Here is an 18,406-nt window from a genome sequence, read left to right as displayed (position 1 = left end):
CACACACACACACACACACACACACAGAGTAGTACCCTCTTATCCATAGGGGATACATTCCAAGACCCCCCATTGATGCCTGAAACTTCAGATAGTACCAAACTCCATATATACTATCTTTTTTTCCTGTACATACATACCTATAATAAAGTTTAATTTATAAATCAAGCACAGTAAGAGACTAACAATAATAGAATAATTTTTAAAATATATGATAATAAAAATGATGTGACTGTGGTCTCTCTCTCTCTGTCTCTAAAAATATCATACTGTATTGTACTCACTGATGTTCAGACCATGGTTGACCTTAGGTAACTGAAACTGTGGAAAGTAAAACCTCAGATAAGGGAGGACTCCGGTATATATTATTCTCACCACACTACCACACTATGTATTTCTCTACTAGACTATGAGTTCCTTGGCAACAAAAACTAGTGATGCTTATATACACTGGACCTTCCATAGGATCTAATATAGACCAAGTGACAGTGGCAGCATCTTCAAGAGGTGGCATGGAGTGAGGGGAAGGGGTAGCAATTAGCTTGTCTTCACCTCCTCCCTCATAATCTCTATTAACCATCCCCCTCACCCCAAATGAACACACATCCTACATGAAACCAGGGTATTAGTCCGTTCTCACACTACTAGTAAAGACATAACTAAGATGGGTAATTTATACAGGAAAGAGGTTTAATTGACTCACAATTCAGCATGGCTGGGAAGGCCTCAGGAAACTTACAGTCAGAGCAGAAGGGGAAGCAAACATGTTCTTCTTCACATGGTGGCAGGAAGGGGAAGTGCTGAGCAAAAGGGAGAAAAGCCCCTTTTAAAACCATCAGATCTCATGAGAAATCACTCAGTATGGGAACTACAATTCAAGATGAGATTTTGGTGGGGACACAGCCAAATGATATCAACCAGTATGCATGCTAGGCCAATGTGGGATTAAGCAAAGCCCCTAGCACCTCCTTCCTAGCAGAGTGCTTAACGATCCCCTCCTATGTATCACTCAAATTCAGTAAATGTCTGTCAAAACACTTTTGGGGGAGCGGCAATGGGAGGAACAAGAAAGAACTTGAATGACCATCATTTTTTAAAATGAGGTCCATTGAGGTATAATTTACATGCAGCAAAAGTTTCTCCTTTCCTATATAAAGTTTGATAAGTTTTGACAAATGCATAGTTATGTAACCACCACCATCATCATGATAGAGAACATTTCCATCATCTCAAAATAATTCCCTTTGAACTACCATAATTTTAAATGAACTCTTTAGAAGAACCACAGAAACTTATCAATGTTGTAGATTACATAACATATACTTGCATCTTGGACAACTTAACATATCTCTCCAAAATGAGTAGTTTGTTTTCCCTTGGTTATCATGCCATCATTTAGTTGCATTGCATTTTCTTTTTGGAAACCTCAAGGCATTTAGCAAACAGGATTTCGTGTTTATTCCCGAAAACTCTGGCCCAACTGTAGAGATTTATAGTCCAATTCAATGAAACCTATGCATTTATTTCCCAATTTAACGTGATGTTTCTCTTCTTACCAGAGACTGCCATGTAAATATTTTAACAATGTTAGGTGTGTTATATATAACAAGGTAATAATCAGTTTCAAATTAGCATTGTGCCTTTCACTTATTTATCAATTATATTCCCTTGTGATAACTATGAAAAGGCTCCACATCCTGAGGACACTTGTCACAGTTAGATTTATTAATGGAATGAAATAGCAAATAATGAATGAGTGAGTGAATGAATGAATGAGTAGCTGCCTCCATTTTATGGATGAGGCAGTGTCCGAAAGGCACAGTGAGGTCAGGTGATGGCAGAAAGCCACACACCGATGTTGGTAGCTTTCTGCCAGGTCAGATGCCAAGTTTATTTTCTTTGTTTTCTTGCTTTAGCTATAAACTAATTTTTAAAATCATTCACATAAAATATCAATATTAAAGAGTAAAAATGGAAAAATAAGCCACATACAATTAAATGGCTTTTTTAAAAGGAGCTCAATGTACAAAGGATAACATGAGTTAGGATTTTTTGGGAAATGTTTCACCTAATAGGAAGAATGGTTTACTCTTTTATTTATCAAACATCCCTCATCATTAAATGGATTCAGTAATACTTTTTAGTATTAACTCATGTGTGTGTGTGTGTGTGTGTGGTGTGTGTAATAAAATACTTTGTATATGTTCATTGTGTCCTTTTTCTAACAAGCTTTTTCAGTGAAAAAGACACAATTACCTTCACCATTGCCCACTATCTAATGACAAGTAGGGAAGGGGAGGCTAGAAGAGCTTCTACATAGTCAGAGATCTTCCATTGTCATACCTACACTTGTACTTTATTTCATTTTCTTCCACGTTTGGACAGATCGAGATTAAATGTGATTACATTTCCGTTGAGAAGCTTTTATTCAGAAACAGGATTCAAAAGAATGTCAATGAGCATAAAATAAAACCAGTGTGCAATTTATATGAAACTCGGATTTAAATGGTCCTAACAGGAGAAAAGAAAGAAAAGAAGCTATTTAAAGTAGCCCTCCCAAGGGGAGTCAACCGCTCTTCAGCGCATCCTGAGCTGGCTGTGCCTTCTCTCCATCCGCTGCTCAGATATTCATGAATCGTTGCTTCTTCCAGCCTCGCTTTCTCTCTCCCTCTGCCTTTCTGGCGCGGCTCTCCCTCCCTCCCTCTGGTTTCTGCTCTTTCTTACTCCTTCTCTCAGCTGCTTAACTACAGCTCCCACTGGAACTTGCACAATCAAAAACAACTCTCCTTTCTCAAGCAGCCTCCAGGAGCGCATCACCTGGAGAAGAGCGACTCGCTCCCCGCGCCGGCCGCCGAGGAGCAGCCAGGTAGCTGGGGGCGGGGAGGGGTACCTTTCTCCCGCTCGGTAGGAGCCACAGCATCTCTCCGGAGATTGGCCGTATCCCACCGTCCGGCCCCCAGGGTCCTGCAGCGGTGATGCATATGTTTCGGAGCAATGATGGAAGGAGAAAAGCCGCTGCCGGTGGCAACTGAAAGTGGGGAGAGGTTGCTGCAGTAGCTGGTGCTGCAGAATGAGCGAGTGAAGAACTGAGCCCTGCTAGATTCTCCATCCCGCTCAGTCTTCATTAACTGTCTCCAGGAGGTAAACCGGGGAAACAGATATGCACTAACCAGGCGGGTGCCACCCTGGATCTATAACTGTGAATTCCCCACGGTGGAAAATGGTAAACAAAGACATGAATGGATTCCCAGTCAAGAAATGCTCAGCCTTCCAATTTTTTAAGAAGCGGGTAAGGACAGGTTTTGCTTATTTCTTTTGTTTTCTGTGCTTCTCTTAAATGCTTTTGAATGTTTGCCTGAAGTAAGCCTAAGGTTTTGTTGCTAAACCCTTAATGTAAGCCGTGCTTCTGACAGCAGTGGTAAAGCTGAGAACTATACCTGCCTTGATTCGAATTTGTTGGAGGAGGGGCAGGGGGCTATGAAGAGTTGCTATTGGGAGGAGGGGGTTGGGCTGAGATGCCTTAAAAAGGGTTTGAGCTGGGAATGGGGATTTTTCTCTCTCAAGCCACAACAAAGATTACAAGGCAGTTGCAAAGAGAATTGGCTTGAGTACAGTTATGGCTAGTAATTTAGTCAGGGGCTAATTTAGCAGCTTCCTCTGTCTTATCTTTGAAGGGTTCAACTTTTCGACACCTTTCATCCACTCAGTCTCAAGTGATGCATTATCATCTTCATTTGTCAGAAGCAGCAGCTTCTGTCTTCCCAAATCCATTCAGCCAATAATTTGCTATGTCTCTATCTATGGTATAAATAGCAAAGGACTAGAATGACCTTTTATGAAATGATGGAATCCAGCATTTAAAATTGTCTATTTTAAGTTGCCTCAATTTTTGCTTTTGCTTGGAATAACTGCCTTTTTTTTTCTTTTTTTTTTTGAGGAGAGAGCAGTGGGAGGTCTGTATTTGTATTGGAGTGATAATTCAGGGTTATGTTGCTGTATGCATTTATTTCTTAAACTCCTTATTCTTCAACTCAAAGTATGAAAAATAAAAATGTTGCATTGGTTGTAGGTGAGAAAAAAATGATTTTTTGCATGTATGTTTCACAATAAACTCAGTTCACTGGGATGACCACACTGGTGGTCTGTGTAAATCTGCAAATTTATACACAAGTGGGAGGTAGGAAATGAATGATTGTTGAAGGAATGATGACTGACACTCTTAAGGACAGTGTTTTCTAAGCAAGGTAAGAAAAGGAACATCCTCCAGCCCCCAGTTGCCCCATCCTATATAATACCCTAGGGCAATTCCTCCAAAATGGTTCTCTCCATTCATTAGTCCTTCCCTTAATTCAGGTCCTTTCTGTGCCATTCCTGAAACACAGTCCTTCAGTTAACTCATCCACCTAACACAGTGAATTTCAGGGTGGGCTGGACTACCTCCCTGCACCAAATGGGCAAGGTGGGAAGGCAAGGCTAGAAACGCAGGCAACATGTCAGGCCCAGCTAGAGGGCCAGCGAAAGCCCCCAAGCACCTTTGACTGAGTTCTCATCAGTAAAGCAAAATCTTTCTCAAAGTCTGTGGGCCAAAGCATATGCATTAAAACCAAAATGAAACCAACCTGTCCTGGCCCTTGCTCTTGGAGCGGGAGTACCATGTGAAATATCTCACTAGTGGAGCTGCAAGCAGAATGAAAGCAAGTCAGTGCAACTTCACAGAGCTCCACAAGGCTTCTTCGTGTTTCCCTGTAGCCAAAATATTTCTTTCCAAGGGAAGGGCTCTTTATGAAAATTAATTTTCTTTCTTTCTTTCTTTCTTTTTTTTTTAGAGATGGAGTCTTGCTATATTGCCCAGGGTGGTCTTGACCTCTTGGGCTTAAGTGATCCTCCTGCCTCAACCTCCCAAATTGTTGGGATTACAGATGTCCGCCACCAGGCCCAGCCCTAATTTACAATAATAAACAAATATTTTGCTAATTTTAAAAATGCCATAGCCCATTATCCAGTACTTAAATTCGACTGCCTTTTAATTACGGTATTTATTTCATGGTATTAGGGATATTCTAAAACTCCTCAGTCAGATGTTCTTAAGCAATGTGGACTTAAGTTACATACATTTTAAATTGTCTTTTATTTTCTTTGTTATCAAAATGTACTAATAGAAATACTAATTTACCTTTTGGTTTTGTTTTGCTTAAAAGTAAATTTACCAAATAGACTTCAGTTGGTGACTCTGCAGACCTTGAATTTTGCAAAGAACCACCCAGGGTACTGATGTCTTATCTGAGTACATGCAGAAAGAAGTTTCTACCAAGATAACTGGCAGGCAGCTTCATCTACCTTCTAACTGGGTCTATCAGTTGCTGGAGACAGGATCAGACATCTCTCCTGCCCCTGCACTCTCCTTACTCCTCAAGGACAGTTAACTAAGTAGAAGGTGACCTTGTATCAAGTCATTGAATGCCCCAGGGATAAATTCTTTGATTCTTGCCTACTTTGGTTTATTCCACAAATTCTGCATTCTAAATGTTTATTTCAGTTTGTACCATGACTTTGCTTTTGGTTTGCTTTTTTTGTTTGTTTGTTTTTAACTAAACAATATGTAAATAAATCTATAAAACATTAAAACAATAATAAAGGATGTCCCATCTCCTCTCCAATCTTTCTCCCTTCCCCAGATGTAGTAACTATTACCATACTGATGTTTATACTTTCCAGACTTTTACTTCACATACACATTCATATACTATAATGCCTTTGTTTTCAGTTAAGAATAATTCATTTTCTTATATTCTATTGTTGAAGTTCCACACATTTCTGCATATTTTATTTTTAACCTAGCTAGACAGTCTTACAAAGTGAACCTTTGTCCATAGCCCACATTAAACTATGAATAGATTTTGGGGAAAAAAAAAAAAAACCCATAGGGTCTATTAGGGCTCATTAAAAAGAATGAATTTTCATTGCAGGAGGTTTAAACAGTGCTTCCTATGCTTCTGAGACATTCCAGAGGGAGCATAAGAAGCTAAAAGAGAATATAGGTTATCTGCCCTTGGTCTGGCACTCACTATTTATTAGAGCTGACTATGTTCTAGGTAGGAGTGCTTTACGTGTATTAGCTCATTTAATCTTCACAGTAAAACACTGTAAAGTAAGAAACATTATTAAATGTGCAAAATGTGACTTAGAGAGATTAAGCCACTCGCCCAAGGTCACATAACTAAAAAGTAGCAGAACTAAAACTTAAACCTTATTTGACTCAAAGCTTGTATACGTAATCCAGACTTTTTGATTTCAGACCACTCTCCCTTTCTTTTCTTTTGTTTCCACAGCAGACTCTTCTATGCCCTTCCCCACTTCCCCAACCAAGTGAAATCTTTATGCCACTACCAAAAACCTATCAAGGCGGCCAAGCCTCTTCCAGCTCCTTTCTAGTCCTTAATGCTGACAGTAATGAGAGGCAGCCCTGGGGAACCCAGATTCTAGGAACATAATCTGAAGAAAGACAGTCCGGATGCTAGTTCTACAAAATCCTTTGGATTTATGCTTTTCACCCTCATATTTTAAAAGCTCAACTAAATCAGCTTAATTTCATTTAGCAGAGAATTTCTAAACTAAACTAGATAAGAGTTCTACTTTCATTACATGTTTATGATAAATTAGCATTAGATGTGTATACATTATATTTTACTCTTAAGAGTCTCCAAAAATTCATTCAAGATGAATGGAAAAAATGTCCTTATCAGTTTTATTCTCCCAATCCAAGAGCTTTAAAAGTTATCAATCCAGCTAAAGGTAATTCATTTTCATGGATTTAAAGATTTGTTCTGTTCATGGCTCAGATTCTTATGTAATGATTTAGAAAACACAAACAAATGACATTGTCTCCAACTCGATAATCCTTTTTGGAAATACACAGGTATGTGAGAAAGACTTCCATAGCCATGACTACATTACCTTTTGTAAAATTCGAAAGTCTATCTAACGCTGCAGAATTTTTGATGTGGAATGAACGTCAGAAATTCTTCCTCTGACTTCCCTCTTTCAAAGATGAGGAAACTGAGTACCTGTGGTAAATCACCTGTCAAATTAGAATGAGGTTAAGCCAGGACTCATGTTTCCGGTTTCCACTTCCAGATCTTGTGTGCTTTCCTCTTTATTAAGTCATGAACATCAAACTAGTCAAGCCTTTCATGCCTCATTCGTTCATTTTTCAACAAATAGAGTAGGAACAAAATGACCACTTTTTATCTTATGGAACTAACCGCCTAGTGACTAACAACTTTGACAAGATCCTTCCATTTTGACTCTGCATTTTTATTGTTGTATTTTTGTTTGTTTGGTTGGTTGGTTGGTTGGTTGCAGAGACAAGGTCTCACTATCTTGCCCTGGCTGGTCTCGAGTTCCCAAAGTGTTGGGATTTCAGGCGTGAGCCACCCACCGTACCCAGCCTTGACTCCATATTTTATGATTATATGCATTTGAACAATTCCTTGCGTTGTTCCTTAATAACAGTAGCTTTTCTAATAACTATCACTTAAATGGCATTAATATTGCTGGGCATGGTTCTAAGAGCTTTAAGTACATTACACATTTAAATCATCATACACAGGCCGGGCGCATTGGCTCAAGCCTGTAATGCCAGAACTTTGGGAGGCTTAGGCAGGCAGATCACTTAAAGTTAGGAGTTCGAGACCAACCTGGCCAACATGGTGAAACCCTGTCTCTACTAAAAATACAAAAACTAGCTGGGTGTGATGGCAGGTGCCTATAATCCCAGCTACTCAGGAGGCTAAGGCAGGAGAATCGCTTGAACCTGGGAGGCAGAGGTTGCAGTGAGCTGAGATCTCACCACGGCACTCCAGCCGGGACAACAGAGTGAGATTCCATCTCAAGGAAAAAAAAAAATCGTATATAAAAATACCTGAGATGGGTACTTTTATTATTGTGATTTCATAGATGAAGAAATTGAGGTATACGGAAGTTGAGGAACTTGCCCCAAGTCACATAGCTAGTTAGTGACAGGATCAGGGTTTAGATCCCAGCACCAGGCTCCAGAGTCTGTGTCCTTAATCTCTATACATCCCGAATGCCTGTCAACATTAAATAATCCAGGGTGAAGTTCAGAGAAGTGAAATGATATGATTTCTCTGGCCTCCTCCTTTCTCTAATAACTATGGGAACAAAGGAAAGGTTTTTAGCCTGGGTACAATGTTTACTCTAGCAGAGCTAAGAAATTAAATTAAGCTCCTCTGAAGTGCTTATTCTTCACAACTGTTTCATAGACAGCATCCCTTTCATTTGATTTCCTTTTACTGTTCTCTTATGCCTGCTTAAAGTATCCAAACTGGAATAACAAAGGCCCTTTTCTTATGGGAAACTTTCGCTGTCTTCTCAGAGGGATAACATTATTGAGCAGCACTGTTCAAAGCACCTTACTCAGGTAACTCTCAAAATCCTTCATTATGCCCATTTTATAGCCAGGGAAACTGAGGGTCCGAGGTTAACTAATTTGTTAAAGATCATAGAGCTAGGAAGAGGTATAGCCGGAATTCAAATTCAGGTAGTTCGTTTACCATCACCAGTCTTTACATTTGCGTCACTGGAGTGCACTGCGATGATGCCAATACTGCTGCGGAACTGGCTCTCCCAAATTGGAAAGTACTTGTGATGACCCAAAGAGGTGTTTAGTTGTTGTTGTTGTTGTTGTTATGGCCTTAGCTATGAAGAGGTAGATTTTCCAAGCCACTGCTGAGAGCGATAGGAATGCTTTCTAATGAATCTGAAGTCTGCTTTAGATTTTTTCAAGATGTATTTGATCATACTTCCCAGAACGTGGCAGAGACTCCAGTGGTTCCTACTGTGCTTTCTTCAGAATAGCTAAAATCTAAGCTGCTCGAGTCCCACCTGAGCCTGCGCCCACAACACAGCACACGGCCCCAGTGACACTGTACTGTCACATTAGTACTGCTTATTCCTCTGTAGCTGCCACAGGGGAGGAAGGTGGTTGGTTTGTTTTGTTTTTGTTTTTGTTTTTGTTTCAGAGTCTCACTCTATTGCCAAGCTGGAGTGCAGTGGCACTATCTCAGTTCACTGCAACCTCTGGCTCCTAGGTTCAAGCAATTCTCCTGCTTCAGCCTCCCAAGTAGCAGGGATTACAGATGTGTACCACCATGCTCAGCTAATTTTTTTTTGGTGGAGACAGGGTTTCACCATGTTGGCCAGGCTGGTCTCGAACTCCTGACCACAGGTGATCCACCCGCCTTGGCCTCCCAAAGTGCTGGGATTACAAACATGAGCCACCGCACCCAGCTGGAAGGTCTTTAAGGACGAAAAACGGGTTACCTTGTTCACTATATCCCCTACTTGTTAAAACATATTTGTTGAATAAAAGAATGCATAAAATAAAAGAATGAATCCTTCTATTGACTTGCCCCTAAGTCATTGCCCTCTTCTCCTTCCTCCTCCTTCCTTTAAACAGGCTTCAGTGGCTAAGAAATCTAATGCATTTTATTTCTCTCTATGCTTAGATATGGATTAGATATAAATTAAGACTGAAATGTAACCTAAATCTGGCTCAAAGACAAGCTGCCACTACCCCTTCACAGCTGGCAGGTACTTAGGGAAGCTTGACCTCAGCTTGTTTGCTGACCCAATGCGCATACCACACCTTCTCTTCTATGATACTTTTCTTGTCAGGCCAAACAAGACAGATGTAGCATTGATTCACTAATCTCCTTTTATTTTGCATTAATAAGAATTACTAACTTCAATACTATATAGTAGGCCAGGCGCAGCGGCTCACGCCTTTAATCCCAGCACTTTGGGAGGCTGAGGCAGGCAGATCACCTGAGGTCAGGAGTTTTAGACCGGACTGGCCAACATGGTGAAATCCTGTCTCTACTAAAAATACAAAAATTAACTGGGAGTGGTGGCGGGCACCTGTTATCTCAGCTTCTCAGGAGGCCTAGGCAGGAGAGTCGCTTGAACCCTGGAGGCAGAGGTTGCAGTGAGCCAAGATCACGCCATTGCACTTCAGGCTGGATGACACAGTAGGACACCATCTCAAAAAAAAAAATAAATAAATAATAAATAAATAAATAAATAATAAATAAATAAATAAATAATACTATATAGTATCTGCATTATGTATCCTCCCAACTGGAATCCTAAAAATGTCTTCCAATTATTATTTATCCTCACTTTCAACAAAGTCTTAGGAGTCACAGAGTGTGAGTAAGACTGATGCCTTTGGCACTTTGACCACTAAGTCTTAGAGAGTTTGGATGAGGGAGTTCAGCAGACTGGGTTTGGCAGTGCTGGGGAATTAGTCTCGGTACTGCAGAATGTGGATGATGAGCCATTTTCGTTAAATAGATATTTTGCCTCCCCAGCAGCTCTCAAGAAAATCCTGAGATAGGCTCTTAGCTACAGTGCTTGGGAGGGATTTTGAATGGAAAGTGTAGCTGAGTTCCTTGAAATTCTGCACCATATTTTAAAGGGCTGGTGCTGAAATACTGGTGCCATATGCAACACTGGAGTAAGAGATATTCTAAGCTCACCCGTATTTTATGATCTGTAAGTGCTTAACAAGGTAAAGCAAAACCAAAATGAAGGGGCGGGAGTGAGGAACGTGGCGGGTGGAGCCATCAAAATGCATGTTGGAGATTTCCGAATATAAAAGCATAAAAGCAGGAATGGTAATGGGAATTGGATCAATAGAAAAGTTTAATTAGTAATTTAGGTCAAGCTAAAGATAGTTCCCTAGAGCAAATATTGTAGAAGCATATTTTTAAAGTGTGATTTTTTTTTTACATACTAGTTAATTTTTTTTAAGAAATAAGTCCAAAAAAAAATAAAAAAGGTAAATATCAACTTTCCTAACATTGGCAGAGAAGACTCCTGACTTATGAGTAGGATGCTTTTCCTGCCTGCTAAGGAAAGCTAGGGTTCCTGGCTTGTCAGCTTGTTTGAGCGTGAAATCATTGGCTCCTCACCAAGCTGGGGATGAAGATTTTTACCCATTCTATGAGGCTCAAGAAAGTTCAGCTCATAGGGTAAACAGAGTCTTCAAAGAGCTTTAACTGAAGGGATATGCAGTGTCTCTATAGAGATCCAGATCCTCTCTAATGGGAAAGCAGGTGGTTCTGGACCTCACCCTCAGTGCATCCTCCTGGCCCACAAATGAGGACAGCAGCAGTGACCTACCCTGGTCCTTGGTCTAAGAGCAGGCTTACCCAGCAAGTGGCCAAGTTTCTCTGGCAAACTGCACAGTGATGCTGGCAAATTTATAAAAGATCATGTGTGGAAAGTGGAGAAGGAGGTGGAGGAGGAGGAGGACAGGAAAAGCAGGCAGTAACACAAGTTCGGTGCCGCGTTGGCATCCTCCTGCAGCTGCCATGGCATGTGGAGAAAGGATTATTATTATAGTTTATTTACTCTCACATCTATTTTTTTGCAGCATTCTGAAATGACGTTGTAAGTATTTACAACAAAGGGAAATGAAAATCAAAGATGTAACTAGAGCAGTAGAGGAATCTTCTATTTGGTAGTTCGAGGTGCCAAAATATTACTCTAATTGCTTTCTAGAGCCTGCTGTGACATTTTTCTGAGAAGAATTCACTTAGCTACTTCTGTAACATTAGAGTAACCTTGGCCTCTTTTTCCCTCCTAGGTCAGGGCATTCACCCAAAATGCCATTTGCTTTGGGAAATGACTGGTCACGTGGTTCTTCCACTTTCTCTCTCTCTCTCTCTCTCTCTCTCTCTCTGTTGTCTCTGGAGGATAAGCTACAGCAAGGCAAAAGAGAAAAGCATGAAGTGCAATATTCCTAGGGTTGCCGGGCATGGTGGCAAACGCCTGTAATCCTAGTATTTTGGAAGGCTGAGGTGGGTGGATCACCTGAGATCGGGAGTTTGAGACCAGCCTTGCCGACATGGCGAAATCTCATCTCTACTAAAAATACAAAAATTAGCAGGGTGTGATGGCATGCACCTGTAATCCCAGCTACTCAGGAGGCTGAGGCAGCAGAAATCACTTGAACCCGGAGGGCAGAGGTTGCAGTGAGCCAAGAGGGCACCACGTCACTCCAGCCGAGTGACAGAGAAAAGCTCAGTCTCAAAACAAAAACAAAAACAAAAAAAAAAAAAAGGAAAAGAAAAGAAACATTCCTAGGTTTGTGCCCATAGAAAACAAAGGATTCTCGTTCTAACCCAGTGGTTTAAGGAACATCTTGCTGTCGCCGAGTTTGTTATAGTAACAACAGCCAGTTTGAAAGGCCTTGGTAGCTCAAAGATTCTAGTCTCTAGAAATAGCAAGGTGAAAAAAAAAAGTCCCCCAAATTGTTAAAACATATTTAGACTCAAGTCCCTGTAGGACCAAAATTAAAATATGCCAGGGAAGGGAAAAAATGAAAGTTAATAGTTTGAGAATTAAAAATAAAACAGAATTTGTATTTATAACGTTTATTGCTCAGAAATATGATCTTTCCCATAGAATGATCTTTCTGAAAGCCACTGAATTTTCTTTGAACTCTGAATCTTTCTGGGCCAGTATTTATTTAGGTTGTACTGTTAAAAAAAATTACAGAAAAAAACAATGAGTACATGGCTTCCAGTGTGGTTTAAAAGATTGGGGTAAGGCTGTGGAGGGGTAGTATAAAAATAAAGACATTAAAAAAGAATCCTCTTCACAGCCTCATATAGCTTCTTTGAAACCTAGAATATACACGTGCTGGGTGCAGACCTTGTCTGTCTTGTTCACAGCTCTGTCTGTGTGCCTGGTGCATAGTAGAAACTCAATAATACATGCTTGATGAATCAATAAAAACAATGTAATCAAAGGGCTTGGGGAAGAGGTACCATGTGTAATTGTGATATCATTACTTGGTTGAATAGAGAGAGTACTGATGAAGAGAAGAAGTAAGAATTTAGAGAAAATATTAGAGTGATTTTAACTGCTTCCAGGTATCCATGGGTTCCACATCTGTGGATTCAACCAACTGCAGGTCAAATATTTGGCGGGGGGAATAAAAAGATGGTTTCGTCTGTACTGAACACATACAGACCTTTTTTCTTCTTATTATTCCCTGAGCAATACAGTATAACAACTATTTACATAGCGTTTATATTGTATTTGCTATTATAAGCAATCTAGAGATCATTTTAAATGTTAGGGAGGGTACGCATTGGCAATATGCAAATGCTATGCCATTTTATATCAGGGGCTTGAGCATCTATGGATTTTGGGATCTGCAGGGGTCCTGGAATCAATCCCCTGCACAATTGTTGTAACAATCTGTAAGTGAATTTCTCCAATGAACATCAATATAATTGCTTTCTCCTTCAACCACTTGCCTTCAAACATTAAATGTTACGTAGAAACAACCAGGACTTGGCACTCATTGCATACAGGGCCTTAGTTATCAGCTTTGGCAAAACAGTCATATCTAATTTATTTTTCTATTAGTCAGCTTTTACGTAAAAGGGCCCACACCTTCTCTACATTGTCACTAATAAGTTGGTGAAGCCATTGCTAATTATTATTCATCTGGTTCAAAGCAAACACATTAAATCAAGCAATTGAGATTAACCCTTCAGAACTTATCTCTATCAGATGGAATTTCAGAATGTATAATTTTTTTTCATCTAGTACCTTGGCAGTTACGTCTTGCATTATACATTTCATTCTTTTATAAAAATCAGAGAAATGGAAATTTCTAATGTGTCTTCATTTCTAAAGTTAACATCCTTTGAAATAACAGATTCAGAATTTATTTCAGAATTAGTGTTGAAATTTCCCCCCTTTTATTTTTTTGTATTCTCATCATCAACAGCCAACATGAATTGAGCACTTTGATGTGTCAAGTTTTAAGGTGGGAAAAAGAAACTAAGAAATCACAAGCTTCCAGGTTGAGCTCAGTGGCTAACGTCTGTAATCCCAGCACTTTGGGAGGCCGAGGTGAGTGCATTGATTGAGTCCAAAAGTTTGAGACCAGCTGGGGAACATGGCAAAACCCCATCTCTACAAAAAATTTAAAAATTAGCCAGGTGTGCTGGTGAGTGCCTGTAGTCCCAGCTACTCAGGAGGCTGAGGTGCCAGGATCACTTGAACCCAGAAGGTGGAGGTTGCAGTGAGCCATGATGGTACCACTGTACCATGCCTGGGAGACAGAGTGAGACCCTGTCTCAAAAGGAAAAAAGAAATAACAAGTTTCCTTCACTCTCCCACTCCCTTCCCCAGAAACTTGGATTGTGTCCCTCCATGACATACTCATGATAGCTCCCTGTGTGTGTGTGTGTGTTTTTTTTTTTTTTTTTTTTTTTTTTTGAGACGGAGTCTCACTCTGTTGCCCAGGCTGGAGTGCAGTGTCGCGATCTTGGCTTACTGCAACCTCCGCCTCCCGGGTTCAAGCGATTCTCCTGCCTCAGCCTCCTGAGTAGCTGGGATTATAGGCACGCACCACCATGCCCGACTAATTTTTGTGTTTTTAGTAGAGACGGGGTTTCACCGTGTTGGCCAGGCAGGTCTTGAACTCTTGACCTCAGGTGATCCACCCACCTCGGCCTCCCAAAGTGCTGAGATTACAGGCATGAGCAACCACGCCCAGCCTTGTGCTATTTTTTATGGCACCCGTCAGTTTGCAATTGCGTATTGGTAAAGTTTTTTAATGAATGCCTTCAGTATTAATTAATGTCCTCCTGGACTATGGTCTCTATGAGGGTAGGCACCTTCCTTCTCTTTTACATACAATTAAACCCTCAGGACCTGGCCCCTGGGGGGTTATCAATAAGTATATGTTGAAACAGAAAGCCAAAATATTGTGAAATGCCTAAGGTCTATGGAGGAGAAAGAAGAGAGTTAATCTGAAAACCCATATAGAAATCAAAAGTTCTTTGCATTTTATTCTGTTTGGTTTATGTTAAAGTTCCATTGTGTGCTAGACATGATGGCTTATCCCTGTAATTCCAGCACTTTGGGAGGCTGAAGTGGGAGGATCACTTGAGTCCGGGAGGTGGAGGCTGCAGTGAGCCATGGTCACACCACTGCACTCTAGCCTGGGCAACAGAACAAAACCCATCTCTGAAAAAACAGTAAAATACATTGAATAAATTTTTTTAAATTCCATCATCTAGACACATCTGTATTGTAAGTAACTTTTTTTTTTTTTTTTTGACACAGGATCTCTCTCTGTCACCCAGGCTGGAGTGCAGTGGTACAATCATGGCTCACTACAACCTCTGCTTCCCGGGTTCAGGTGATTCTCTTGCCCAGCCACCCAAGTAGCTGGGACTATAGACAAGCACCACCACGCTGGGCTAATTTTTGTATTTTTAGTCGAGTCTGGGTTTCTTTTCCTTTTCCTTTTTTTTTTTTTTTTGAGATGAAATCTCACTCTGTTGCCCAGGCTGGCTGGAGTGCAGTGGCGCGATTTTGGTTCACTGCAACCTCCACTTCCGGGGTTCAAGTGATTCTTGTGCCTCAGCCTCCCGAGTAGGTGGGCCTACAAGCACCCGCCACCATGCCTGGCTAATTTTTGTATTTTTAGTGGAGACAAGAGTTTCAACATGTTGACCAGGCTGGTCTCAAACTCCTGACCTCAGGTGAGCCACCCGTCTTGGCCTCCCAAAGTGTTTTGGGATTACAGACATGAGCAACCGCACCCGGTTAAATAAAATCTCTTCTGAAGTCATTGTCTCCTCTATCATTCACTGTTCCCTGTGAAGGGATCCATATAGTAAAGTGTTCTTATAATTTAGTAGTAGGTTAAAGATTTTTCTTTTCTGAAGGAAATCACATTTAGCATGATATAATCTCTTAGGTTTGCCTCAGTTGCCAGGAAACTCGAAAGTAAATTTAAATATAAATTTCAGTGAACAAATTGGACAAATCTTTAGAAGTAACTTCTTAGGCTGCGCGGTGGCTCACGCCTATAATCCCAGCACTTTGGGAGGCCGAGGCAGGTGAATCACGAGATCAGGAGTACAAGACCAGCCTGGCCAACATGGTGAAACCCTGTCTCTACTAAAAATACAAAAAATTAGCCGGACTTGGTGACACATGCCTCTAATCCCAGCTACTCGGGAGGCTGAGGCAGGAGAATTGCTTGAACCTGGGAGACAGAGGTAGCAGTGAGCGGAGATTGTGCCACTGCACTCCAGTCTGCGCGACAGAGTGAGACTCTATCTCAAAAAAAAAAAAAAAAAAAGAAAGAAAGAACTTCTTAGTCACTGAATTTGGTTTTAATCTTGTGTTTTTATTTCCACTCTCCTCTTAGGCGTTTTTCATTGTAAATTGCCTTGTTTTTTTTTCTTTTCGTTTTTTCCTTTTCTTTTTCTTTCTCTCTCTCGTTCTCTCTTTCTCTCTCTTTCTCTTTGAGACAGGATCTTTCTCTGTCCCCCAGGCCGGAAAGTAATGGTGCGATGATAGCTCACTTTAACCTTGAACTTCAAAACTCAAGTGATCTTCCCTATTGCCCCAGGCTGGAATGCAGTGGTGCAATCTCCACTCACTGCAACCTTTGCCTCCCAGGTTCAAGCGATTCTCCTGCCTCAGTCTGCCATCACACCCAGCTAACTTTTGTATCTTTATTAGAGACGGGGTTTCACCATGTTGGCCTGGCTGGTCTCAAACTCCTGACCTCAAGAGATCTGCTCGCCTCAGCCTCCCAAAGTGCTGGGATTACAGGCATGAGCCACCACACCCAGCCCATATTTCTTTCAAATTGTGTCCAACTCTACTAAATTTATGTTAGTATTGTTGCAAAGCAAACTACCCAGAATTTGGTAGGCAAAAGCTGCTGTCATTTATTTGCTCAGGATTCTGTGGATTGGGAATTCAGTTTCACTTATTTGGAAGGTTCTGCTCCCTGTGACGTCGGCTGAGTCTTTCCTTGGCTGCATTCAGCTGGTGGTTGAACTGAGCCAGAAAGTCCAAGACAGTTTCATGTCTGGTGTCTTAGTGCATCTCTATTGGCCTCTCACTCCACATAGCTTGGGCATCCTCACAGTATCATGGTCTTAAGATAGACTTAGATGGCTGCTGGCTTCTAACAGGGAGTACTTCAAGACAGCATGTGGAAGCTGAAGACCTCATAAGGCCAAGTCCTGGATGTCATATAGTGTCATTTTATTATTATCTCAAAATAATAAAATAATAATAATAACAATAATACCTCAAAGAACTGTTATGAGGATTAAACGACATAATACATGTAAAGTATTTAGCCCCAATGCCTGGTACACACTAAGCACTCAAAATATGTTAGATATTATCAAGACAGACCTCAAAATTATGACCTACCCCTATAACTTACTTTTCTGAACATTTTGTTGTGGTATAAATTGTGATTTTGCTGATAAGTCTGCCTGAAGACAAGCTGCTATGAAACCTCTGTGCTCTGGGATTTTATTGACTAAAGGTCATTTCTCAAAAGACCTGCACATGATCAACAGGTTGATTCTCTCATTTAGTTATTTAGTTGTTTCTATAGGCTTAGGAAGTAGTGAACATAATTAATTTATCTTCTATAGATAGTTGTCCCTGGAGCACTCCAATGGTCTAGCTTCAGTGTTAAAAAAGTATTTCATTTGCACAGGATCTCATTAAATCAAATGACACCAAATTTCTCTGCTTTTTTAGTTACATATGCACAAGGCACTGAGGGACAAAAAGATATCGAAATACTTATGTCCAATGTATAATTAGTTATTGATGAGTTTTGACCTAATTTAATAAATTTAATGTGAAATTTTGTTTTCTAATCTGCCTTACATTAAGACTTAAAATCCATTTGAAATTCAAAATCATAATCCATGTAACTCATCAACACTCTGAATGATCTTTAGAATCTCTTTGTTATTCCCCATTCACTAAAATATTTATAATTAAAGCCTTGAAAACTTGGAGGGCATTCCATCCCTCTGTTTTAATATCAAGCTCTTTTGTTTTGTATTTCTTTTGCCTTGTTGACACTTATCCGTCCATATCTTAACTTTTCCTTTCAGTTTACCAGAGCGGTAGTGGCTCATGCCAATAATCCCAATGCTTTAGGAGGTAAAGATGGGAAGACTGCTTGAGCCCAAGAGTTCAAGACCAGCCTGGGTAACATAGCAAGACCCTCAGGTCTCCAGAAAATAAAAAAATAAAAAAACATAGCCAGGCTGGTGGCACATGCCTGTATTCCCAGCTACTTGGTAGGCTGAGGTGGGAAGATCGCTTGAGCCCAGAAGGTTGAGGTTGCAGTGAGCCATGATCACACCAGTACACTCCAGCCTGGACAACAGAGTAAGATCCTGTCACAAAAAGAAAAGAAAAGAAGAGAAAAGGAAGGGAGGAGAAGAGAAGTGAAGAGAAGAGAAGAGAAGAGAAGAGAAGAGAAGAGAAGAGAAGAGAAGAGAAGAGAAGAGAA

The 18,406-nt window shown here is 40.6% G+C and overlaps 1 protein-coding gene across 1 annotated transcript in view; it reads left to right on the top strand.

The window, feature by feature from the left end:
- The first annotated feature begins 3,163 nt into the window (after nucleotides 1-3,163).
- The window catches only part of LOC111554891, a 55,443-nt gene continuing 40,200 nt past the window's right edge, over nucleotides 3,164-18,406 (top strand). Inside the window, exon 1 of the mRNA XM_023230588.2 lies at nucleotides 3,164-3,289. Coding sequence (XP_023086356.1) covers nucleotides 3,221-3,289 — 69 coding nt within the window. The 5' untranslated portion in view covers nucleotides 3,164-3,220. The remainder of the gene's footprint in view (nucleotides 3,290-18,406) is intronic.

This window comes from Piliocolobus tephrosceles, chromosome 5, assembly GCF_002776525.5.
Source record: "Piliocolobus tephrosceles isolate RC106 chromosome 5, ASM277652v3, whole genome shotgun sequence".
Taxonomy (NCBI): Eukaryota; Metazoa; Chordata; class Mammalia; order Primates; family Cercopithecidae; genus Piliocolobus; species Piliocolobus tephrosceles.
The sequence above is the reverse complement of the archived record's forward strand: the minus strand, read 5'-3'. Positions and strand labels throughout refer to the sequence as shown.